This window comes from Podarcis filfolensis, assembly GCF_964270895.1.
Source record: "Podarcis filfolensis genome assembly, chromosome: 6".
Taxonomy (NCBI): Eukaryota; Metazoa; Chordata; class Lepidosauria; order Squamata; family Lacertidae; genus Podarcis; species Podarcis filfolensis.
In genome coordinates, this window is record NC_139609.1 from 67,618,676 (window position 1) to 67,645,946 (window position 27,271).

General features: G+C 45.0%; 1 protein-coding gene across 4 annotated transcripts in view; it reads left to right on the forward strand.

The window, feature by feature from the left end:
- Positions 1-12,892: 12,892 nt before the first annotated feature.
- Positions 12,893-27,271, forward strand: part of LOC310764074 (receptor-type tyrosine-protein phosphatase V-like) — a 52,641-nt gene continuing 38,262 nt past the window's right edge. For 3 of the 4 annotated variants that reach the window (XM_083617289.1, XM_083617288.1, XM_083617290.1), the window contains exons 1-4: positions 12,898-13,344; positions 18,574-18,640; positions 22,647-22,913; positions 26,615-26,881. In XM_083617289.1, coding sequence (XP_083473415.1) covers positions 13,273-13,344; positions 18,574-18,640; positions 22,647-22,913; positions 26,615-26,881 — 673 coding nt within the window. In that variant the 5' untranslated portion in view covers positions 12,898-13,272. Of the gene's footprint in view, positions 13,345-18,573; positions 18,641-22,646; positions 22,914-26,614; positions 26,882-27,271 lie in introns of all 4 variants that reach the window. The other variant, XM_083617287.1, reaches the window with a different exon arrangement.

Genomic DNA, 27,271 nt, shown 5'->3' on the forward strand with positions numbered 1-27,271 from the left:
CAGAACAGATTAAGTTTGGGAACCAAGGTACCACTGTATTTTAGGACCCACTCTATTCTTGTGATTGCAATTTGCTTTAACCTTGGTTTTTTTTAATGTTGGGTAATAAATCTAATAAATCATAATAATAATAGGTCCCAGTCTACCTTCTGCCACACCTGTCCTGTGGCCAAAAAACAAAGGCAGAAGAGATGAGAAGGAACTAGGGAAGGCCACTGAAAAGTTGGAAAGAAGAGGCAAGAAATAGTAGCCTGTGAATGAAGGCTGTCAAAGTTGCCTCTCCTCAAAAATAATATTGAAGACCTGGGAAAGGTTCAGAAAAAGGCAACCAAAAGGATCCAGGAGTTGGAGCATGAGGGAAGGTTCCAGCATTTAAGTATTTTTAGTTTAGAGCAGAGTTTCCCAAACTTGGGTCTCCAGCTATTTTGGGACTACAACTCCCATCATCCTTAGGTAGCAAGAGCAGTGGTCAGGGATGATGGGAACTGTAGTCCAAAAACAGCTGGAGACCCAAGTTTGGAAAACCCTGGTTTAGAGAAATGGCAAGTAAGAGGTGGCACAATAGAAGTTAATAAAATTATGTATGGCATTCAATGAAGCTGAATGTTGGAAGATTCAAGGAAAATAAAACAAAGTACATAGCACACAGTTAAATTATGGAACTCACTGCCACAAGAGGCAGTGATGGCTACCAACTTGGATGGATTTCAAAGAGGATTAGACAAATTCCTGGAGGACAAGGCTATCAATGGCTACTAGCCATGGTGACTTTGATCTCCCTCCACAGGCAGAGGCATCATGCTTCCCAGTTGCTGGGAATTGCACTTGTGCCCAGCATACAGGCATCCCACAGGCATCTGGTTGGCCACTGTGAGGATGCCGGACTAGTTGGGCCATTGACCGGATCCAGCAGGCTCTTCTTATGTTCTGATGGTTTAAAAATGTTATCTCTCTGATGAGCTCTGGCTCAATACCAGGGGTCAGCAACCTTTTTCAGCCATGGGCCGGTCCACTGTTCCTCAGACCATGTGGGGGGCTGGACTATATTTTGAAAAAAAATTATGAATGAATTCCTATGCCCCACAAATAACCCAGAGATGCATTTTAAATAAAAGCACACATTCTACTCGTGTAAAAACACGCTGATTCCCAGACCACCCGTGGGCCGGATTTAGAAGGCGATTGGGCCGCATTCGGCCCCCGGACCTTAGTTTGCCTACCCCTGCTCAATACAAAGCTAGGGAGTTGGCTCAGGAAAGGGGCTGGGAAAGGAGGCAAAGCCAAAGGGAAGAAAGAAGAAGGAAGAAGATCCTCTCCATGCTCAGGTAGAGGGCTTGGAAGCAAATACAAATGGCTTCCCCTGGGAGCAGCACATGGCTTAGGTGACGGTTTAAAGCAGGCAGCTTCAAACCACTCCCCACCCCAGCGCAGTCCTTGGAAGCTGCTTCCCTTTCTCGGCAGGGCTCTGGATGTTTAGAGAGAGGATTGGGACGAGCCCAAGCAAGCCACCCACACAACTGCACAAGGACCAGCTGGGACTTGTTAGCTGGGCCTTGTGCATAACTGAGAGGCAGGAGGCAGCCGTGCGCGCCAAGTGCGCATTGCAGAGCCAGGAGAGGCAGTGCACTTTGGGGGACAACAGCAGGAAGGAACAGAGAGGCATCCAGCTTCCCCAAGAAGATATCCCCAATGCTGGAGGCAGTTTCAGCTCAGGCTATGTGAACTGTGCACACTGTTCCTTCAAAGCACATCCATTTCCTTGGAGAATTCTGGGCATTGTAGTTTACCCTTCATAGAGTTACAACTCCCAGCAACCCTTAGTGAACTACAGTACCCAGAATTCTTTGGGGGATGCGCACGCGCACGTGTGTGTGTGTGTGTGTGTGTGTGTGTGTGTCAAATGTACCTTAAAGCCATAGTGTGCAAAGCATGTCTCTCCCACAGTCCACTCAGCACACTTATGACCGTTAGTAGACTTTGTAAAATGTAAAATGCTCTCCAGTGCCTCCAAGGATCCCATTAGTTTCACAATAAGAACATTTCGTTCTTCAGAAGCGGCTGTTGTTGCTGTGCAGAAAGTAATTAATCCACGTTGTCATGTGAAAATCACGTGGTCTGAGAAGGATAAAAGCTATCCTGTTCTGGATGTAGCACCCAGAGGGGGAAAAAGATAGACCTTTATAGATATGGATGGATGGTAAACAGGGAGCGCCATTTTATTTATTTTATTTTATTAAATTTATACACCGCTTGATTGTGGGGAGGAAACTTCAAAGATGTTTACAAAAAGAATAACATTATCACTAAAAACAGTTAAAAGCAACTATTTAAACCATTTGAAAAATTAAATTCACTAATGAACTCAAAACAGATTAAAGTACACACTAGGATTCTACACATCTGTAGAATATCTAAACAAAAATATTTTTGGCAGGTGCCGAAAAGAGCACAGCAAAGGCACCTTGCCTGAGTTCCAAAATATGGGAGCTGCCACACTAAAATATTTATATTTATTTCTTCCACATGCAGAATACGTATTATGTGGCACCTGTAATAGCACCAGTTCTGCAGATCAAAGCAGTCGAGAGGGCACATATGCAGGCAAACTGGTCCCAAGTTGTTAAGGACTTTATATAGTAAAACTGTAGGAACACTTTGAATTTGGCCTGGTTCCTTAGGTTCCAGGTAGGCTCTAGGCCTGCTGCTGTATTGGAGGGGTGGTGGGGGAAAAGAACAGGGCGTAAGGTCCTGCAGCAGATAGAGCGGCCACACAGACATTACCAAAATAGAGGAAATGCTTCACCAGAAAGGGTGACAAGCGTGGACACAGATTTGCATACAATTTGTACATTTTGTCACTATAATTTAAACAGAAATGCATCCCACCGTAATGAGGAAGGCCCTGACCAGGTGACTTGTGTGCCTTCTCAGGCTGCAATCCCATGCCCACTTAACCAGGAGTAAGCCCCATGGAGTTAAATGTGGCTTGCGCTGTCAGTCTGTTCAGTGTGGATCAGCTGCCTTAAGGCCCCCTGCTCTCCCCTATGGTTCTTCATCTTTAAACTGCACTGGGACCAGACAGCCCTTTGAGTAAAGGACTCCTTTAAATCGAGGACTATCGTCTGTCAAGCAGGACACACAGCATGGGCTACCTACAGAAAGGTGGAAATTTCATCCTTGCTTGACTTCCAGTCTGTCAGGTATGAACCAGGATGCCACACAGTTATTCAGTAAAGCAAATAAACCCATCATCACACCTTACATGCACCAAGAGGGCTCCTGTTTCATTTTTGGAATAAACAGTCCCAGACTTTGGGCTCAGAAAGCATCTCTCCTTACTGGGGTGTGTTTCTGCCCACCAGGTCCATTTCGAAGACAACACACAACCCCACAATATTCCTCCCACAATGCTCCTGTTTTTGGCAATCTGGACTCCTTTGACACCGCAAAGTAGTCAGCCAGGACCGGCACAGGAGAATTTGTTGGCAGGACGGGATTAAGAAAGTTTGATGTGGGGATAAATGTTCCTCACTGTTGTCATTCGGTATGGGGGTGGATGGTAAATAGAAGGGGTTAAGGACAAGTATATTTTGTCTAGCTTTTCAAAACTGGAAGCAGGATGGCTGCAAGGCGGAAAACTTCCTGTATAGAGGCTGAAAAAGGAGCCAAGACTGACTTGCAGGTGAGATAGTTTGGTACTGAAGACACATCTCAGGATGGATAGTCTAGAACAGGTGTGGATCATCTGTGACCCTCGAGAAGTTGTTGGACCCCAACTTCCATCAGCCCAGCCAGTGTGGCCAGTGCTCAGGTATGATGGGAGATTCAGTCCAGCAACATCTGGAGGAAACATAGGCTGTACAGTGCAATAGACAGAGACAGAGAGAGAGAGAGAGAGAGAGAGAGAGAGAGAGAGATCCCATAGGGAGCCCAACTGCAACAAGGCTGAACTTTGGCATTAAATTCTCCACCTTAGCTGCTGTTTCGTTTGAAGGGAAATTTGATTCCTCCATTGCTCAGGCAGCAAGAAGCAGGTCACGGCATTATAAGGCAGATTAATTCGGTACACTCTAACTTCCTGAAAACTGGCCTAACCCGTTTGGCATGTGTACTGTGCCACCAGGTGTTGGCACAGAAGACCTGGCAGCGATGCTGCTGAAAAGCTGTAGAAACGCTACAGAGACCTGCTAAGTCATGCGCACTGGCACGATGCTGGCATGGGACAGGGGTCAGCAGGGGGTCATTATTCATGGCTTAAAGGTGCGGCCAGGTGCAAAGATGGACCTTTGAGAGTTTTGTGAAAGAGAATTTCAGCTGGTGCATCACTTCTCTCCCCTATCTGGGAATACCTGTCCCCAACACCGTTCTAGTTGCTAAGCCCTGTCTAACGCAGGAGCGGGAAACTTATTTCTGCCTGAGGGCCACATTCTCATATGGGGAACGCCCCAGGGGCCGCATGCTGCCAATAGTGGGTGGGGCCAGAGGCAAGAGTGAGTGGGGCAAAAAATGTGACTCTTACCTTTGTTCAGCATAAATCAAAAGTTTATGCACAGACATCTTTCTATCCAGGCAAGCAAGAGTTCAAGGACACGATCCTGTCAGGCAATGGAGCGCATGAAGCAGAGTATGGCCTGAAGGGGGGGGCATGGCCCAGCCCTAGGGAGAGTCTCTGAGAGCTGAATAGAGGCCCCCAGACCTGAGGTTCCCCACTCCTGCCCCATCAAACTACCAAATCACCAAATTTTGGGGTATTTCAGGCAACTTTAAATGATCTTCAGAAAACACGGCGCCTGTACAGAGAAGGTCTTTCTTCCTCTCCACACACTACCATTCCCCCTCTCTCTCTTCAGAGCAGGGATAGCCAATGTAGTGCCTGCCACTTGTTGTGGGACAACAGCAACTGCCATCACCTCTGACCATTGACCCTGCTGGCTGAGGGTGATGGGAGCTGTAGTCTGACAAGATCTGAAGCCACCCTGCTTTAGGGCATTCTCTCCAGCGCAGGCTAGATTGAGCTCTCTCTCCCCTGCCCGCTTCCTCTCTGGCAGCTCAGATGAGTCCTTGCGATGGAGGTCCCCCTTTGGCAAGGTCCCCCTTTGGCAACCGGCCTCTGCCTGCTGCCTGCTCTGTTTTCAATTACAATGGGCTACGCAGCCTCTCCGCCCCCCTCTCCCCTACCCTCGTACTCCCTGCAGCGGCTTCCACTGCTCTCTGGAAAATATGATGACTCGGCAGCCCCCGTTTCCAGGCCTTGTTCCAGCTGCTGGGTGGAGGAGACGCTTGAGGTCTATTTCAAGTCCAGCTCTGCCTGCAAGACTCTGGCTTCCACAGGTCCTTCAGCTGTCATTCCGTTGTCCTGCTCTCATTTCTGGCAGTGTCTAAGGCAGAAGTACAAGGAACTGCTCCGTTAAGCAGCTTTGGAGCTGACGGGGACCCATCTGTTGCATGACAGCCAAACTTTAGGAACATAGGAAACTGCCTTTTGCTGAAGCAGACAACTGGTCCATCTAGTCCAGGAATGATGACACTTGACGGGCAGTGTGTCGTAGTCTCGTGCTGAGTAACAACATGCAGCGGAGTGGGAGGCCGGCCAACCAGAAGAGTCTCTGAGGTGTACAGTACTTGTCTGGAGGCAAAGTCGGCATCCAAAGTCAGGTCCAGTCCTAGGGTCGGGCGAGCAGCAATCCACACGGCCAGATGGTTCAGGAGTTAGGGAATCCAAGATGAGCAGGAAGCAGCAAGTAAAGGCCAGGAACTACAAGCCTTGTTACCAGCATCTGACTGCTGCTGGAAGCTCTTCTTAAGAAGGCTGAAGCCAGCTGGTTCTCATCAGTGCCTCCTCCTCTGTGTCCTTGAAGGCTGATCAGCTACAGGTGGAGTCACTCCGCCTTCTCCCCCTTCAGGCTGCTGTTCAGCAGGCGAAGCCCATGACACAGTGGCTCTCCAGGGTTTAAGATGAGATGCTGAGGATTGATCTAGGGACCTTTTGCACCAAGAGCATATGCTCTGCCACTGAGCTGCAGCCCTTTCCCTGAAGGCAGTATGTAGTATGGTGAATGAAGACAGGTCTACACAGCAGGTAGACTGGCTCCCATTTTGTGCAGGGCTGGTTCTGCAAACTGAAAATCAGGAGTTGTGTGGGATGATGGGCAAGTTTTATTCTGCATCCACTATAGTTTCCCCTTTTCATGCATGCTCATATGCATCAGGAAAGAATTACGCAGACCGGGTTTTTTTCTGTAGTTATGCATATTCATTTTATGCACATTAATAATCGTACTTCTCTGCTACTGGGTTGGGGAACTCTAACAATCCAGAGGCCATGCCAGTAGTGGGTGGGACCAGAGGCAAAAATGGGCAAGGCAATGCGTAAAATCCTCCACTCCAACACACACATCACTCCCTCCAGCCAAGCTAGAGGCATTATCCCAGCTCAAGAAGCACTCCAGGAGGGCACGCAGCAGAGCCAGTGTGAAATGTGGCCTGGGCACAGTCCCAAGGGCCAGATGGAAAGGCATTGAGGGCCATGGTTTGCCGTACAAGACAAAAGCATATTAGGAGCACAGGTACATCCACACAAGAGTTTCCAGTACTTTGGGCTGAGTATTTAGAACTAAAACGAGATGATGTCACCTCCGGAACGAATTAAGTACTTAACCCGAGGTACCACTGTATAGGCTGGTGGTGGCATTGATCTGCATAACAACCCAGTGCGCACCTGTTTCCAGCTTCTCTTGCTAGAAGATGCCCCCAAACTAAAGCAAACTGCTGCCAGAATAGTGGGACCAAGAACCAGAGCACAAATAGGTTTCTCCATATCATTCTGTGTATTTCTTCAGCAATTATTTTAAACTCTTTGCTGCCTCTTTCTGTCCCCCTTATACCTTATGGTAGCTGCAGGTAGACTGGAGAATATATTAATTGCAAATTATCCTCCCAGGCCCCCCATATGTGCAGAATGAACAAAGTTTAAGGTCCCACTTCTAGCAGCAAAGCAAGCTGGCTTCCCCCTTTTTTAGCCTGCTTAACAAAGAAATTGGGCAACAGGCTGAAGAGTAAGCTTAAAATATGATTTGCTTACTCCATAGCCTTGCACTGATTTTCAGCTACTGCAGTAGTAAAAACTGGACAGGTAAAATACTTATATTTACAGTAAAAGCAGTCTCCGGCTTGTGCCTAGGACTGGAGCAAGCACAGGGCAAGTCTGCCCTTATGGGTGGTTGAAAAGAGAGAGAAAAAGGGGAGAGGGAGGAAAATGAAAGTTACATGTGCCCTTTCCCTCCCATGAGAAGAGGGGGAATAACATCACACAGAGCCCTCTCTACCAATTATGTTTTCTATGGTCTGACTATTTGCTTCTCAGCAATTCAGCTCAAAATTAAGCTGGATGTTGTAGCCATGAGGTCTGCATTTAGATTTAGAGTAAAGATGGAGGTTGCAGACTGATTGAATTAGTCTTTGCTAGGCGCTGCAGGTATCAAGTTACCCAGATCCTGGGATGAAGGCTCAAAGGCTGGTCCTCATTTCTGAAAACTCAGAACGGCCTCCCATTTTAAACAAAACAAATGGGGCTCCTGGTTAGACAATAAGGAGAAACGTGGCAGTCTTTATATGAGCAAAACTGGAGCCTGATTCTGAGTGCTGTACTAGTTAAAAGAGTCTGCTTAAGGCAAATTGTATTGTACTGCCTAGTGAGCAGAGGAAACATTACTCTCGAAATACAAAGCCCTTCTTTTAAACTAGTTAAGTGAACTGATTTTCCATAAATCACTTACAACAAAACCAAAGCATTCAGGAATGCTTTTGTTGCAATGACACTGTAATTGAAACTACACACTGTATTGTTGTTGAAGCTCCAAGGATAATCTAGCATCTTCCACCCTCCTGAAGTTCTAGTTTGCAAAATAGAATTCACTCTTCCTTCTTTTTCCTGACCCACATGCAACTATGTCTCCCAACCCAATGGAAGAACAATTCTTCCTCTGGCCAGACTTCAGTTAATCCTGATCCTATTCTCTTCCATTCTCATTTCTCCCTAACCATGGCTGCTGCTTGTCCAGTCTTTCTAACAACGCTTGGGTCGTGCTGCTTTCCTGTGCCTTAGCCACAGCAGAAGAGTGTGCATTATGCACTGTGATCTGCCTAGATGAGGGCTTAAAGCTGGCAGCAACACCCAATTCAAAGGGAAACTTAAAGCCTGTGTACTGGACTGTCTGCAACCACGGATGCCTGGAAACCAGCCTTTCCAAACAAGCTTCCCATCCAGGAGCCAGCTGGCCCCCCTTCCTCCTGCTCTGGCCAATGGCAAGAAGCTCCATCCCTCCCTCCCACCTCCCCAAGAGCAGCAGGCAGCTCTTTCAGTTTCCCATCACCCTGCGGAAAAAGCCTAGAGTAAAGGATGCCCAACCACATCCTTGGGCTCCTTCACCATTGGGCTTGCTCTTTCCAAGGGAGTCTTTGCTTGTTTTTAAATAGCCTCATGTTACGTTCTGAGCCTTGACTGTGTTCCCGTTTTATAAACAGCACAACAGAGTGGAGGAAACGATGCCATTTTGCATCAGGCCCCAATTCACTGCAGGAGTGTTTTTGTTTTGCTTTTTTTTATCCCCATCAATCCCAAAGGCTTTTCTGGAGAGTAGCAATACATTCAACTGCATTAAACAGCCTGTGAATTAAGAAAAACACACACATAATAGATATTAAATTCCCCTAACGCCCGTCCCCCCCCCATAGCTTGAAATATAGCTCATTTTAAAAGGCATGTTAAATTTCAGAACATGCATTTTGCTTCTCTGGGCGGTGAAAAGTTCAAAGGGTTCAGAGATTTACCTGGGTTTGGCTTCCTTGAAAGGCTTATTACAGTTATTAATATATGGATTTATTTACAAATACAGTTTGAGCAAAGGTGGAGGCGCACAGTTTAAACGCTCCAATGTTCAAAGCCTAATCCTACAGCAATCTACTCAGGCTTGAGGTTTAGGCAAGACAGCTCCCTTCTCACTAGGAACTAACCAGGAAATGTACAAGTGACTCACACACTTTCTTTCTGTGCTTCTGGGCACCATGCACATCCTTTCTCCCTCTCTCTTGTAACACTAGACGTGTGATCACCTAATGAAATTGATTAGCAGTAGCTTTCAGGGAGTTGCTGTGGCTGCACCTCCCCACAGGGAAAGATGCTTGGGCTGCCCCTTCACATGATACCTGAAAGCACAGAAAGAATATATGCAACTACTCACTGTTTCCTAGTAATGTTTGAAATGGTTCTAAGAGCCACTGCAGAAGTTACCACATCTCACTAACCCCTGCAAATAATTACTCGTGCAAGTGGTCTAGTCACATGAGCAGAAAAGCAAATGCACACAAATGCAAGACTCTTCTTCCACGAATAGGAAAAAACCATTTTCAATGAGAAAAAGAGGAAGCTGCCTTATATGGAGTGAGATTATTGGTCCATCTTTCTCAGTATTGTCTTCTTCACTGGTCTTCAGCTGGTGGATAAGGAGGGCTTTACCCAAAGTGAGTCAAACCAGCAACACAACCACCATACAAGTTAAAAAGTGTGCTCCAAATGCATCTTTGCATTCAACACGGGGCCCATGTCTGAAAAAATTTGGAAACTATTGGTCAGGCAGCAGTTCTGCAGGGTCTCAAGCTGCTCCAGGGTCTCTGGGTGGCTTACAATATATATAAAAACACAACAAAACATTAAAAAACAAAATATCCTATACAAGCAACAAACAACCAATAAATCAATAGAAATCATCATCATTATCATCAACAACAACAAACATTCTACAGTTATACCCAAATTAAAATAACCGCCAACTCCAACGACACATTTAACCAACACCAACTCAACCAAAGGAACTTAAAGTAGAACAATTTAAAACATTTTAGCCAGTTGCCGCAAACCAAGAGTTGTTCCAGCAACGTCCCAGTGGCCTCCCAGGAGCCTCTTTTAGCTGTTCAAGGTGAGTCAGGGCCCTGCCTCTAGGCCGGGTGAAAATGGGCCTTGCAGCAGGGAGTGGTCTTCCTTCCAGCACTCATGGCAGCAGCAATGTAAATTATTATTAATAAAGTTGCTAATAACAATAACAACATAAAGTTATAATTATTTAGAAGACATCTGAAGGCAATCCTGTATTGGGAAGTTTTTAATGTTAGACGTTTTACTACATTTTATGTATGCTGTAAGCCGCCCAGAGTGGCTGGGGAAACCCAGCCAGATGGGTGGAGTCAAATTATTATTATTATTATTATTATTATTATTATTATTATTATTATTAACAACAACATTCAAAGCCAATTCCTTATTTCCAAAAATTCTGTGTGCTCTCAAAGAGTTACAAATCTCAGCAACCTTAACAAATCTCAGTACCCAGAATTCTTTGAAGAGAAAATACGCTTCAAGTGTTTTTTTGAGGTATAGAATGTACACAGCCTCAATAAGGAGACTTTCTCTTCTACACATGTAATTGCCTGGGGTTTAATCTGGGACTCTACCACTGAGTTATAGACCTTCCTCAAATGGTAAAAACCTGTGTGCATCATCTGAAGAAGGTTCTTCTTCTTTCCATAGTGTTCCTCCACCTCAATCCATTTCCTGTCGTACAAGCTGCCTTGCCGTTCCTACAAAGCCACCCACACAAACTCTAATCCATAATGCACACCCAGTGATCTTTCAACACTCTTTGAGTCCCTGAAAACTATACGCAGGAATTAGATTTCAGTCGGGTGTAAACAAAGCAATGCAATCTTCTTTGCAGGGAGATTTTCTATCTCTTGCGGGCTTGTCCTCTCTGCCTCAGGCTCTAAAGGTGAACCAAAAAACCCTAGACAACACTTTTGAATGCATCTTAAGATATACCATATTGGTGTATGCACCTACACCAAGGAAACCATAGAAAATGCTAATGTTGACTTACTGAGAGACTCCAAGATGGATCTCTCAGATGATAATGATTTGGTATTCCTGTATACTTAATGACTTTGGATAAATTTTGAGAAGGTAGAAGAAGAACTGGTATTCTCTTCTACCTTCAATTTTTTTTTTTTTGGTTCTAAACCAGAAACTCAAGTATTATTCTTGAAGAGCACATCCACCCATCCTGTGAGCCACTGAGCCAACTGCAGCTCCCTTCCTCATGCATGGCAGCCTACAAGAGCTTGAAAGTCCTCTCATTTTTGATGACCGCTTTAGGGGCAAAGGCTGGGGCGGGGTGTCAAATGTGTGTGCTCAGTCATCCTAAATCTTTCAACCTGTTTAAAATAGATTATTTTGAAAGATACTTCAAGTTGTTTGAGAGATTGGGATAACGTATCCCTTTTTTAATATAGAAGGAATGGGTTGTGTTGCAAAACATCTATAATCCGCATGTAATGACAGAGTGTTAGGAAATGTATTTGGTTCATTTTCATTACATCTGTTAACAAAAGGTAGTGTTTCCTACCTTTCCTTTACCACACCAGCAACCCTATACAAGTAGGCTAGACTGGGGTCCAAATTAGATTTTGTACCAATGAAGACCCTCCCATGAACTGCAAATAGCAGTTGACCACAGCAAATATGTTTTCAGAAAACAGGTCCAAAGTTGCTTAGGCTTCCCTGTGGCTATTTACGAAACCCAAAATGTACATATTAATTAACACCACACCTAGTTTGGCCCTAAGAGTTATTGTATGCAACATCTTCTCATTTCTTCTCTGCTGTGCCATCACGAAATGCCACTCACTGAATTTTGCAGGCCCATTTGTTGTGTGAGAAATGAATGCCCAGGAATCTGGCAGCATGTAGCCAAAGTAGAGACATAGCAATGGTCCAAAAGGCTGAAGCCCCTTCTCACTCTCATTGTCATTCTCTGCCATGTGCTGTGAGGGGTATATGTTCAATTAAAAGTATATGTGTGTCATTTATTATACCTAGTTTTTTTTACCTACCTACCTACCTACCTGAATCTTGTTTTTTATCAGTAGTGAAAAAAATAAAGCTTGTAGGGTATGAGTGTGGTTAAGGTGTTGGACCCCATAGTGTGACAACTCATTAAGCTCCTTGTGTAGGTTTAGGATTTTAAAAACATTTTCATGCCACTTTTGATATTCACTTTTGAGGATCTGTAGGATTTTGTGTGACATGTGTATCATTGCACATGTGTATACCATGTGTGCACTTCACAAAGGTTTGAAAGTTGTCTTGTTGTGTGTGCATGATTCACAATTTGTAATGCTTTTGTGTGCATATGTATGCATTCAAACTCTCAGCAGTGTTTGAAACACTACTTTCCCAGAGTGACAACCAGTGGGAGATGTTTGTTCCAACGAAACTCAAGCACATCATCAGCTTGATGGTCAAAGCTTGCCAACGGTGGATATGAAAATGTAACACGACGCAGAATATTTTATTGATCTAAAATTACTTAGAAGCCTGTATTGACTCCAGATAATGACTGAATACAGAATACAGAATTACAAAACTCTTATCTGAAATGCTATGAAAAACAGCTACATCCAGGACAATCTTTATTTCAGTGAACTTTTCAGCTCTTTTTTTGTGTCACAGTTCTGGCTCAGTGGCTCGGTCCGCCTGAGGTCTCACTGTTCTTGAAACTCCACTGACCATTCCAGAGCTTTTGAGTTTATGGGAACTGAGACTCCTAGTGGGTCAACGCTGCTGTCTGTTCATTCCAGGAGAGAGAGAACAGGCAGACATTTCTCTTTGGGCTACTCTACCACCCCGAGCAAGAAGAGTAAACCACCCCCCAGTCCCTCCCCGGCAACTTCTGTCAGCTTCGACAAACTTGTTCTCAAAGAAGAAAATGTCTAAAAAACAAAAGAAAAACCCAGGACAAAAGACGTCCTCTTGGAGACACACACCCATAGAAACAGACACTCCCACATGGAGGAACAGCGCTGGCAAGGCTTGCTCACACACGCAGCCACACACGTACAGCCTCTCTCGCGCAGGGAACAGTCGATGCTCCCCCACACAGAGAGGAAGGCACACTCTCCCTCTCTCAGACACACAGGCACGCTCCACGTCCTCTCATGCAGAGCCTCTCGCAAACTCACACATACACCTTTGAACTCCCCGGCAAACTGGCGGCTGGAGCTGGCATCCTGCATGCCAGGGCCCTGATGTCACAGGCCAGCGAGGAAATCTGCAGGAGTTGCCGTAGGGACAGCTGGGTGAGGAGGGCAGCTGCTCTTCGAAGAGGACTATAACTTGCTGCTGCGGCTGCCTTTCTCTGCTCCTCATTCCCCTCTCTCCCCCAGATGCTGTGGCTGCTGCTGCTGCTGCCCATGGAATGGGCCTCTTCGCAGGCGCATCTGCAAGCTGTGGTTGAGGTGAGTCCATGTTTCTCTCTCTCTCTCTCTTCCAGTGCCTTTCCTTGCTGGCGGTGGAGGCCAGCTCCTCCGAGTTACAGCCAGCCTGCATTTCTCTGCTCCGCTGGGGGATGAGAGCATTCCTGCCTGCTGGCCACACAGCTGCACTGAATTAGCACCATTGCCCATTAGAGAAGCCTGGCTCCCTCCAGGAGCTTCCCCCGGCCTCTCCTCTAAATGAGACCACAGAGCCTTGTGCCAAGGCAGTGCGCGTGAACAGGACAGGAGGACACTTAATGTGGTGCATGGGGATTCGCAGCGCTCAGCAACAGGGCATGGGAAGGGGCATGGCCTAGTAGTAGGGCACATGGAGAAGGTCTCGGGTTCAGTCCCCAGCATCTCCAGGTAGGAGATGGACCCCTACCTGAAACCCCAGAGCTGTTTAGACCAAGGGTCTGACTTGGGAGAAGGTGGCTTCCTGTGTGAGGAGGCAAAGCCACACAGTGGGCCTGTAAACAGAGATGGGAGCTTGTCATGAGTAATTGCCCTGGTGCTCAGTGTGTGTGGCACGTTCTGCCGCTGCTCACACCTTCACCTGCCCGACTCAGAAGCACACCAGGTTCCCAGTCTGGATGAGTCTGTTGGAAATGCTGGAATGAGGTGCATTATTATACTTCATACTCTATACTTTTAGTTCTACTTGGGTGTTTCCTGCCAGCCTCTCTGGACTTATGTATGCTTCCCACACACCCACACACCCCGGCTGGGGCACAGCTCTGTGACCTGTTTCCATTAAAGGCCTAGTTCCTCCTTTCCCCCTCACAATGCATTGATAGTTGTAGAAATTTGCCTTTACGCAAATCTACCGTGTGGCCAGACCTGGTTGCCACACCTCAAAAAGGATATTGTAGAGCTGAGAAAGGTGCAGAAAGTGGCAAGCAAAATGACCAGAGACCAGTTCAGTTCTCTTGTGTGTGTGTGTATATATATATATATATATATATATATATATATATATTAGTTTTCACCATATCATTTTCAACAATAATTAAACGTACTTTAACATCTTATACAATTTTTTTACTTCCATCAATCACCTCTGAAAATTTTCCAATCTATTTACTTAATTTACATTTCTTATTTTCACTATTGCATTTAAATCTCATAACTAATATCTCTCTTCTTTCTCTTCTTTGCAATATTTCATATATTTCTCCTTACAAAACTTCTTGTAGACCTTACTAGCGTAATTTGTTGATTCCAATTGCTATTCAAATAGTTCGTATATTTCTTCCAATCTTCTGTAAATCTCTGGTCCCGCAGGTTTCGAATCCTTCCTGTCATTTTATCCAATTCTGCGTAGTCCATTAATTTTGTCTGCCGTTCTTCTTTCGTCGGGACCAGATCAATTCTTGTACAAGGAAAGGTCACAACTCCTAGGGCCTTTTTTTGTTCAGGGAGAAGGGATCGAACAAGGAGGGATGTAAGAGATGGAAATTATACTTGGTGTGGACACAGAGAGGATTAGCACTCTCTCATAATACCAAAACCCAGGGTTGTCCAGTGAAGCTGAATATTGGGACGTTTAGGACAGGCAAAAGGAAGCACTGCAAGATGTAGTAATGGCCACCAAGTTGGGTGACTTTAAAAGGGGATTCGACAAATTCACAGAGGCTATCAACAGCTGCTAGCCACAATGGCCTTATGTACTACTGCCTGAATCAGAGACAGTATTGCTGTAGTTGTTGGAGGGGTCCATTGAGCTCATGTCCTTCCCATAGGCATCTAGAAGGCCACTGTGAGAACAGGATGCTGGACTAGATAGGCTTTTGGTCTGATTTGTACATTGACTCCGTGTGCCGGTTCAGGATTTTGGCCTCCCAAAATTCTCTACTCTGTTTGTGTACAGAAAAAAACTTGTGTTTCAGAGCATTTCTCCAGAGAGAGGAGAAATTATCCTCATTATTATGTCACCATTAGGTGTGGCAGTAGCACAACCTCTGCATCCCCAAGTCCCCACCCCCACTTTGTTGCTAAAGGGCCCTAGCATCATTCGGGATCATGCAGGAGATGGAGGGGAAATGATGGCACCACAAAAAAGGTGGATAATATTACAGTGGTACCTCAGGTTACATACGCTTCAGGTTACATACGCTTCAGGTTACAGACTCCGCTAACCCAGAAATAGTGCTTCAGGTTAAGAACTTTGCTTCACGATGAGAACAGAAATCGGGCTCCGGCGGCGCAGTGGCAGCAGGAGGCCCCATTAGCTAAAGTGGTGCTTCAGGTTAAGAACAGTTTCAGGTTAAGTACGAATTAAGTACTTAACCTGAGGTATCACTGTAGTAGAAAATTCTGCAAAATGGCTTTCTCTTTTTGGGAGGAGGGGGAAGAATGAGGTAAGAGGAGGAATGAAAAATCACATCTTCTAAGACATTTCGGCTCTGCTCTAGAGAAGGTTGTTCAGCCAGGCAGGTGATTTCCCTGGTGATTCTGATCACTTTCTTCATGTCATGAGAACCATCCTGGAGGCAGGGTGAGGCCGAGGACAGGGATTGGTGTTGCATTGCCCTGCCACTTGCGAGAATTCCCCAGATGCATTGCATGAGATGCTATTCCAACCATAAGATTTACATACTTGCAAGCCTTTGAAAACCCTCTTTTTCATTTGGGTAGCTCTCTGGGAGTCCAGAGATGTTGGACTCCCATAATCCTTGACCCTTGTCTATACCGGCTGGTAATAATGGGAGTCCAACAAATGTTTATCGGGTGCCTTGTTGGTAACTTCTGCACTAGATCTTGGTTTTAACCATGATATTCAGCAACATATTCAGAACAAACAAAACAGTATGCATCATCACACACAATTCATATGTGGAAATCATTCCGACAAGCTGTAATGATGGCCACACTAGCATAAATACCTTTAAAAATAAATTTCAAAAGTCAGGATTGTTCAATGACAACTAGTAATAATCTTGAAGGACAGAACTTCCTTCCACGTTTCGTGAATAGAACTTCACTGTTCAGGATTAATGGATGTGGGGGGGGGATACAACAGGAGAAAGCTATTCCAGCATGCCTTGCTTGTGAGCAATCCAGGGTCATCCAGCTGGGAGAGTTGCCAGCTTCGGCCCTTTCCAATCCCTGTAGCTGTGCCTTTAACAGCAACTTGATGCACAGACATTGGGAGGAATTCAGCTCCACATTGCTACAAACATTCCATCAGAATGCATTTCTGCTAGCCCAATGAAATTATCTCCCCATACATGCTGTTCTGGGGGTACTGCTGACCCACACTTCCACTAATTTGTTGAGTTGGAAGGAAGCCTCATTGTGCTAGTGGAAGTCCTTGTATGGGCTTCTGCTAGCAGGACCAGTTAGTTGAATCTGGCCCCGGATAATGTTTATTTCCATCCTGCAATAAAAAACATTGTACCCACTGATTTCTACACATCAGCCTGTTGTGGAAAGCAGACCTGCTCCTTTCTGCTGGCAACCTTGCTGGTTGCCATTATTGGAGACAGAATGCAGGATAAGGGGAATCTTTGGTCAGACCTGATAAGCAAATCTTAGGGGTTTTTGTTCTTGTCCAAATCTCATTGTAAAATTAGGAGCAAAATTAGGACAGCAGAGCTTAAACTGAACCTGATGCAAAGAGGAGGAACTCCCATGGATCATTTCTTCCTGGCTTTTCCAACTTCACGTTCCTCCAACCTAACTATTGCCATAGGGCTGCAACTAGAGTGGAGGCGAAATCTAGACATTTTATGCAGTTTGGTGTAACTTTCCCAATCATTAAAAATAAAATTAAAAGCCTTAGAAGGCTAAAAATTTAAGTGGAGGGAAAGTGTGGTGTCTGTGTGCTTGCCCCCCCCCATTTCTTTCATTTATAATCTCATCCCCCCCCAACTGTTCTTCCACAGGTATCTTAGTTTTGGTAAAAATGGGAAATAACATACCACCTTCCTATCACTGTTCCTCTATTTATGTTTACATATGCAGACTTATGATGTTGTTTTACACACACACACACACATATAAAAAACACCTGTGAGGGAACATTGACTGCATGTAACACCTAGGTAAAGGTAAAGGGACCCCTGACTATTAGGTCTAGTCGTGAGCGACTCTGGGGTTGCGGCGCTCATCTCGCTTTATTGGCCGAGGGAGCCGGCGTACACCTTCCGGGTCATGTGGCCAGCATGACTAAGCCGTTTCTGGCGAACCAGAGCAGCGCACGGAAACACCGTTTACCTTCCCGCCGGAGCAATACCTATTTATCTACCTGCACTTTGACATGCTTTTGAACTGCTAGGTGGGCAGGAGCAGGGACTGAGCAACGGGAGCTCACCCCGTCATGGGGATTCGAACAGGTGACCTTCGAACCCAGTTTGCCCCTAATTGTTTACTTCAGGCACCGCCCTTTACCACCACATACCAAAATGGGGAGAACCAGGGAGTCCACTACAGCTGCAGCGTAATGACCTGACCCTTGTTATGAAGGAAGCAACCTGGATAATGCCACAAAGAGAAACAATGCAAGAGGCAGGGCTTGGCTGTACACAGCAACAAGTCTGGCTTCCAGAGAGACATACCAAGCTGGGAAGGGAGGCTGGCAGCCAGACCTTACAGTTCCTGTAAGCCAGTCTAGGTAGGATCTGTAGTTGGACAGCACTTGGCAGCTGTCAATGCTGAGCCCTTGACTGTGAAAAGAAGATGTAGCCTTCCACCACTCAGGCATTCCATGCTGTACCCATCCATTTGGATGCAAACTCTCTTCCCCTTTGAGGTTGTGGTAGCAATGTCTGGCGAGGATGCACTTCTGTTTTAAAATAGTTTCATGCACCCATCCCTGGCCATTAACTATTCTGGATGGGGCTGATAGGAGCTGGAGTCCAATACATCTGGAGGGCACCAGGATAGGGATGACTGGACTTAGTGATTCGAATCAGAGAGGTGTCCCCTCCACATACTGCAAGTGTGAGGGACCAGGCATCAAGGTGGGTATCTCAGGGGTGGGGAAACCTGTGGCCCTATCATCTGTGACCATTGGCCATGCTCACTGGGGGCGATGGGAGTTGGAGTTCAGCAACATCTGGAGGGTCACAGATTCCACACCACTGGGGTGTCATAACATTAGAGGTGTTGTGTCTCTTTGTTTTTATGGCAGAATAGAGATGCAGTCTTTTTCTGAGCCTTGCTTCTATCCAGACACCACTAAGGATTTTATTAATTTCAATCTCATAGGATGACAGATGCAACCAAACAGACTGGCAAAGGAATCCAGGAGTGGAAGGACTGCCTGACGAGAAAGGTGAGTTTTCTGCTCCTCTCCCCTGGGAGTTCCCAGACACGGAAATCTGGAATATCACAGGAATATCCACTGTTATTGGAGCCAGATATATTTCCCTAGAGATCGTTTCAAGGGACAAAGTGAGGGAGTGATGGAGACCTAAGGGAGTGAGAATGTAATGGGAAGGTGTCCCTCAATGTTCTCACCTTCTTTTCCCTGAAGAAGAGGGAGAGATACTTTTCCTCCCCAGTGCAGCTCAGCCTTCAACTTCCAACTGGCTTTTATGGAGCCAAGCTTCATGGGAAAGGACACAGCTTGAAAAACCCTCCTTAATCTAAAGAGTCACTGAAAACTATTTGTGGCATTTGTGTGTGTCGGGGTGGTGGTGGCATTCTTACAGTCCACAACTTTTTAAAAGAATTGGCTTATTGTGCACGTTGGGAGACCGCAAACCCTTTATAGGAGGCTGGGACAACCCAGTCAGATGAGTGGGGTACTACTACTACTAATATGTGTGTGAGTGTGAGTGTGTTTAATTAAAATAGTAGACAATGAAGGAAGGAGGGTGGAGATTGTGTTGCTAATCTCTAATTTTCCTTCCTTCTTTCCTTCCTTCCTTCTGCGCAATATTCATGATTTCTCCAGTTTTATCCTCACCCAGTGTTATACCTAAGGCTTAAGGGACAGTGACTATGCCAACATCACCTTCTAAGCTTCATGACTGAGTCTAGGTTTCCTCAGTCCTATTCTTACACTCTGTCCACAATACAACACAAGCTCTGTATCATATGTCTTATAAGTGTTTGTGACATTTGCGCTACCACTTTCCATGCAGCAATACACACACCTAGGGAAATATTCTTTTCCCGGCACCATGTTTCTACAGACTGTTCTGGGTAAAAAGAAACCTGGAGCCAGTGCCGAATTGTATTAGGCCTCCCTTATTCGGGCGATTCTCCAAACTATTGTTCACCTTTTCTGTGTATGAATTTCAGTGTGTTTTCAAGTAGCTAGAGATATACAGTAGTAGACAAAAGCTTCTGAACTGCCTTGGCGAAACAAAGAACTGTTAAATGTCAGATCTATTTAGGCAAGCAAGATGCACATTCAAGATCATGAAAAGTGACAGCAGCATTCTACAAGTGTTCTGCCTTAGCATAAAAATAGATGTTGAATTCTGTAAGCTATCTAATACTTGCAGGGATGGAGAATATTGTGAAGGAAAGGCCCAAAATGAATTGGCAAAAGTTATTATTGCTTTCCTCCTGGAAACCAAGTCAAGCCAAATTCTCTTAACTCAGGGACTGCACATTTCCATCATCATCATCATCATCATCATCATCATCATCATCATACCCTGCCCATCTGACTGGGTTGCCCCAGCCACTCTGAGCGGCTTCCAAAGTAAATAAAAGCATAATAAAACATTATGCATTAAAAAGCTTCCCTATACAGGGCTGCCTTCAGATGTCTTCTAAAGGTTATATAGTTATAAAACCTTGAAGTTTTTATCAATATTAATTAACCTGGATACATGTTTGCTCAACAATTAATTGCAGCATGCAGAATTTCCACATAGGTGAGTTCAACACAAGCCACCAAGAATATATTAACAATTACAACATGCAAAAGTAGCACAGGTTGCACACAGACTTTGCCGGCAAGCAGGTAAACAGGGCATTAGGCACACTTCTAATACATCAGCAAAGCATTAAATAAGGCCTTTGTCTCCAGAGAGAATTACACTGCAATCCTAGGAACACATTAAGACTTCATTATGTAGATACTTCTCCACAGTGAGTTAGAATTAGAAAGGAACAGGGCAAGGTCTGTCTTAAACTGCTAATTCACCTAATGAAACCACCCAAGGTGTCTGCAGATCTAGCATCCAAAACTCATAATTACCTCCACCAGGGGGGAAAAGCATACCAAAGTATTGTGGAACCTGAAAGGCCAAAGATTCATTGTGACATAAGCTGTCATCGACTAGAGTTCACATCTTCTGATGCATGAAGAGTTATGCACAGTTAGTGGATATACATGGGCATTGAGGGGAAAGATAGTAAACAATGAAGCCAAATAGCATGAAATGAAGGAGTGGCAGGCTCTGTTTACACATGTGCGTGTGCATACACATTGCAGACAAAGATTTCAGTACTTGTATGATTGGATGAAACCCACCACGTCCCACCACTGCACACAAAAACATGCCCCATTGCCGGAACAGGGCTACAACCTATGGTGATTCTGCGCAAAGCTTATATGTCAAGAAAATAAGCATAGTGGCCAATCACAACAGCAATGTGCAATAACACAACATTCCTAGCTTCACTATGCTAATTTTTAAATTACTTACCTGCAGTAGGAGAGGAAACTATTATCTATGTTGATGCCATTTCACGCTGGAATGAAGTGCCTTCACGGAAAAATGATGGCTTTTAGGTTAGGAACAAAGTGTTTTCTAAAGACTGCCAATGGTTTCTGAATATTGCCATTTTTGTGTTGCCTTATTCTTTTCTGTAGAGACTGACTTGCTTGTCCTAGGTCAGGCATCCCCAAACTCGGCCCTCCAGCTGTTTTGGGACTACAACTCCCATCATCCCTAGCTAACAGGACCAGTGGTCAGGGATGTTTTGTAGTCCCAAAACAGCTAGAGGGCCGAGTTTGGGGATGCCTGTCCTAGGTAGACACCAGAAGGGCATTGTTGACAGGGCATTATAAAAATTACATGTAATGCATTGGATGATGAGCCCGTGAACGAACACCTGATGATATGGTTGGCTTTATGGATGATGTCTGTAAGACTGTTGTATGTATGAAAACGGAGGTAGAGTTGGCATCTGGGCTTGTTGCAGAATCTGGTCCTTAGGTTAATTGTTGCTAGTGACTAGCCAGTTTCAATTGAGGGGCTTTCTGCAAGTGTGGACAGGGCTACCACCCAAGGCCTGTCGAATTGTCCAGGATAGGCTGTAGATTATTCATGATGCATTGGGGCACCTTTACCTGGGAGCCATAGGTGACAACAAGTTATTTTCTCTTCTGGATCTGACTCGTAGAAGGATATGCCTGGGAGTCAGACTGGCTTTTTCAGTCTCTTATTTGCATTTCAGGGTGAGGGTGTCATCAGTTTCAGGAATGCCTGATGTAAATATTGAGTTCCTTTCTAAGGAGCTGGAACAAACGTGGTTGGATTGTGGGGCTTGACTACAGACAATGAATCATGTAGTGCTGGGGTTGCCAACACTGCCCGCCCCCCACTTTGACCACTTCAAAATTGCTGATGGTCTTAGCAGACCAAATTATGATTTTCCTGTCTGTTGTTTAGCAATTGTAGATGCTAAAGAATTAAAACATGACTATTCTAATGCAGTGGATTTGCCTGTCATACTACTGTTGCTTTTTATAAACCAACCACTCCTACTCAGGCTCAGCATGAGAGTGAGGAGGCTTTGCTGATATCTCAAGGGCCTCCGACTTTTTGGCCCAGATCAGGGGTAGCCAATGTGGTGCTTTCCAGTTGCTTTGGACTGCAACTCTCACCAGCCCCAGCCAATGGTCAGGGATGAAGGGAACTCCCCTGAATCTGTGTGGCTCATTTGACATCAACGTGAAACTGAGCCTTTAATGTCACTGGCTCAGTCATGTGGAGTGCTCTTCCAATAGAGATTCAACAGGTGTTTGTGAAAACTTTTATGTGCCGCCACACTTATAGAGTCAACAAAGAAACACAGTTAGCTCGTGATCTGTTTTAAATTCTTATATACTTTTTAGTGTCTCTGTGTGTGTTTGTGACAGCTTTGATTGTGTGTGTGTGTGTGTGTGTTATACAATTATTTTTTAAAAAATAAATAATAAATAATATGGAGCCCACAACATCAGGATAGCATCACGTTTCCTATTCACCTAGGTGATGAAGGTGTTATTGATCTATGTCAGATAGAGAACAGGCCTTTGGGTTTGGGGGTTAAAGACAGCAGACCCTGAAGGACAATACAGTTTTGAGCACCTTATGGTCTATCTTCCCCAGGACACTTCCTGAATGTGAGCATCAGCAGCCAAGGTCGCTCCGACTACCTCCTCTTGACCTGGGAAAGGCCCCCTGGAGATGTCCGGGGCTTTTCACTAGCCCTTTATGACTTCAAGACAGATTCTTTGCTGCAGAATGGATCAGCTGGGATCGATGCCACCAGTTTCGACTTCCAGGGCTTGCTTCCTGGGACACAATACAGCATTGAAGTCACCGTGCTGCTGGTCTGTGCACGAAACTACAGCAGGAGAGTCACCGGGCAGACAGGTAAGTGGGAGACAAATGCATCTACTTTGCCGCATGAGGCTATTCTGAGCATAGAGTTGGTTTATATTTAGAAACATGGACGTCGCCTTTTCTTGCTTTCATTCACACACTGAAGACTCAGCATGCCACATTGTGTAATGGCGGCCTCCCCTTGACATGCCTGGCTGTCTGCTTTCTTCAAAAGTTGAAAGTGCTCACTTCTATAATAATAATCATAATAATCATAATTTTATTGTTTATACTCCACCCATCTGTCTGGGTTTCCCAATCACTCTGGGCGGCTTCCAGCAAAATATAAAAAATAATAAGATTTCAGACATTAAAACCTTCCCTGAATAGAGCTGCCCTCAGATGTTTTCTAGCTTACTGAACAAGTAAAAGAACAACTAAGTGGGTCAGGATGGAGGCAAGAACCACCCTGGCTTGTGAGCTGCTATGCCATGGAGGAAAGTCCCACTCTGCTAGCACTATGCCTTGCACTAGTGCAGATAGTTCATTGAGCCTTGCCCTCAAAAAATCAAAGCTGCCATTTTATTGTCAAAGCTTCCAGCTACCCATAAAGAAAGGATAACGGAGCAGCCTAGGACTTTTGCTTTCATTTAATACCCTCTGCCATTCGTATCCTCCTTAGAGTCTGAAAATACATGGCAGAAGATGCTTCTGGGAGGCTATGCCAATCACACTGCTCTCACACTGATGTTCATGCAAATACCATCAAATGTTAGAAACTTGCAGGATCACTTTACAGTATACTTGTTTTTTTTCTATGACATCTACAGTGGTCTGAACTTGATTTTGGATGGAAGAAGAGCTTCTGCTAGCTCTTCCAGGCTGAATTGCTTTAGCTGTGTCAGGCTAAATATAACATGATGTACCAGTACTTGCGGTTCTACATCCAGTATTTAGCACAAATGCAGCAACATCTGGCTATTTTTTCTGCTTGCACATCCAAGTTGGGCCAATAAAATGTGTGTCTGGCCCATCGTTTATGCAACACTATACCCTCTTGTTCACAACTTCCAGATGCTTTGCTGGGGAGGGGGGATACTTTGCTCCATTGTCCCTTCTCAGCATTTGCCATTTCATTCCAGAAACATCTGAATCGTATAGCTAAAAGCAACATGTTGTTTTGTGCATGCAACATTGCTTTTATTAACGCTGCAATCCTAAGTATTTCCTGCTTGGAAGCAAAGTCTCATTAGTTAGAATGAAACTTGCTACCAAGTTAGTTTTCTTAAGATGGATCACAGCTTATCCTCCAAACCTTCCTGGCTTGCAATTTACATGTACAATTTACATGTACAATGATATTGAAATCAACTAACAAACTGATTTGCAACCTTTCCCTGTGACTTGCACAGAAACTGAGAGCAATTGTCAGGCTCTGCAGGCAGCTGGCAGCAAAGTTAGCTCAGAGTGATTCCATGGCCGCCTGTTCCTAATGTAATGGTACCACAACCGTCTCACAATGTCCTTGTGGACTTTGGAACAGTGGGAGCCACTAATTGCAGAAACAGCCCAAGGTTTTCTGTTGGAGCAACTGATAATGGGTCGTTCTATTACAGACAAACTGTGCCCAGACAATTCTGTTACAGAGAAGTGTTTTCCAGGCTTATGAAAAAATCCTTTGATCGCAGAAGTTCGTGTATCAGTCACCAGCTGAAATTTGCTGAATGCAGTGTTTCCACAAAAACTGTTTTTACCACAGCCACGCACCTGAGGTGGTGTACGTTACCATTTAAGTGCTTTTTATTGTCATTCAAGCTGTAGCAGAACCTCACTGCAGTTTGTGCTTGTGAGAGTGCCTCTGAAGTATAGCAACAACCAGGGTCAGAGCTAAGGTAGGATTGCATCTGATCCAAGTCCCCACCAAAATAATAATTCATAGAACCGTATAGTTGGAAGGGATTCCAAGGATCCTCTAGTCCACAACCCCCTGCAATGCAGGAACCGCAGCTAAGTATGGCCTTCCAACCTCTGTTTCAAAACCTCCAGTGAAGGTAAAACATGCTATATGCATTATTTACTAAAATGAAATTTACTTTAAGAAAAATAATGTGTTAGGTGAGATTGCTGGTTGTAGTAATGATTTAAATCCTGCAAATATTTAGGGTGTGTACCTACTGTGTGATAATGTGCATTCGGAGCTGGATGCAGGAACCTTTTTTGGGTGCTGTACACACGACATCATCCCCATGTCATCCCTGCCCCCGCACTAATGCTTGATCTGCTGGAGTGCTTATAATCCATTTTGTGCTGAGAATGCACTTCTCAAGTGCACGCTGCCGGCATGTGTACACAGAGCAGGCTTTCTCAGGTCACCTCCTATTGGGGCAGACCTCCTGGCCTTGCAGGACTGTGCCCCTCCCCCTCCCCGTATTTAACTTGTCTATGAATGAAATAGTCAAAACAGGAAGCGATACCACACCTTAGTTGTCTCTGTGTGGTGATGCACACCAGTATATCAGCACACCAGTTTCCAAAGACTGCAGAAAACAACTTAATAATCTGTGGACACAGTAATTCAGGAGAGTAGATAACACTTGCACACTAATTTTAAAACATGCCCACCTGTGTTTACAGACATCCTGGCTAGCAGCTGCTACTTTAGATTGTGCCATTGCATAAAGGTGTGTACAATGGCAAAGTCCTATGTAAAAAAGCATGCTATGATAAAATGGCGACTGTGCATTTCAGAGGTAGAGTGTGTACACAGCCTTAATCTGAAAGGCAAAGCTTTGAAGCACCAGGCGCTGTCAGTTCTCCCAGTTCCAGAGTCATCAGACCTCCTAAAATAATCCATGAATATTCACTAACTCTGTCTATCCAAGTCTTGCTATTTATCGTTTTATTATATTTATTATTTATTATTATTTATTTTATTATAAAATAGGGGGGTTGACTTAAAGATGTGTTTCATGTTCTTTGCCCTAGGCACCAAGATACTTAATTCTGGCCCTGGCAACAGCCCAGCACTTCTTTACCTATAGACACCCTGTTTCCTGTTTCCTGTGTCTGCATGCAGGCTGAGTTTACATATGGCTGAGCTGAGGACTGTGAACCTTTTTGCATACAATCATAGGTGCACTTTCCTGATCACAGTGGGTTTTATTTCTGAGTAAACATTATTCGACTTTCACTGTGAAGTGTTCATCTTTCAGTTCAGCGGTGGGGAACCCATAGCCCTCCAAGTTTTGCTACAACTCCCAGCATCCCTGACCATTGGTAATGCTTTATGCAGCTGATGGGAATTAGACTCCACCAGCATCTCAAGGGCCACCGATTCTCCACCCGTTTTTTATTTCCAACTGCAACCCTTAATATACAGTGGTACCTCAGGTTAAGAACTTAATTCATTCTAGAGGTCCATTCTTAACCTGAAACTGTTCTTAACCTGAGGTACCACTTGAGCTAATGGGGCCTCCTGCTGCCACCATGCTGCCGCTGCACAATTTCTGTTCTCATCCTGGGGCAAAGTTCTTAACCCGAGGTACTACTTCCGGGTTAGCAGAGTCTGTAACCTGAAGCATCTGTAACCCAAGGCAGCACTGTACTTCAGATAGGCTAGAACAGAACTCACATAAAATACTTTAGAAATCTGGTCAGGATTTGAGAGAGATAGGAGCAGGTTTGGGGATCTGGTAAATATTCTGAAATGCTTACTCACTGGCAACTGTTTTGGAACCTTCATCTTGTTTTAGCTCCCTTAGCTGTGCGGGACGTGATCCTCAGCTATGATGGCCCTTCTGTGTTAGTAGCCTCTTGGAGTGAAGCCCCTGGTGGGAAAGATGGCTACCAGCTGGTTCTATACCACATAGACTCACAGGCACCTGTCAGGAATGTGACTCTCCCTAAAGGGGCCACCACCTTCCGCTTTGAGAGGCTTCGAGCTGGCAGTGAATATGCCCTGCGAATCACCACCCTGGCTGGATATTCCAAAGCAAGCACCAGTGCACGTCAATGGACCGGTATGGAAAGTTGCTACTCTGACCTGAGGGCGTTGTTGGAGGATAAAATCAACTCTGTGGAGACAGAAATTAATCAGATACCTGGGCGGGGCTACGTTATCTCATTGTTCCCGCATGCTCAAGGAGTAGTGAGGGGGAAAAGAAAGTAGGCAGGGGCTAATTAGCCATGCCTGAGATTAGTTTATGACACCCGTGGAGCTTATGAGGCCTGGAATTTTATCTATTTATTATAAAGTGATTTATGACTTGCCTTTCAGCCCAGTGCAGTCCCTAAGGCGGCTTACAATTTAGATAGGCAATTTAGACAACTTAGTTGTCTATGGAGTAAGACTCACATTCAAGCAGCCAAGCAGGAAAAGATGACAACCAGTTACTGGGAATCACAAATGG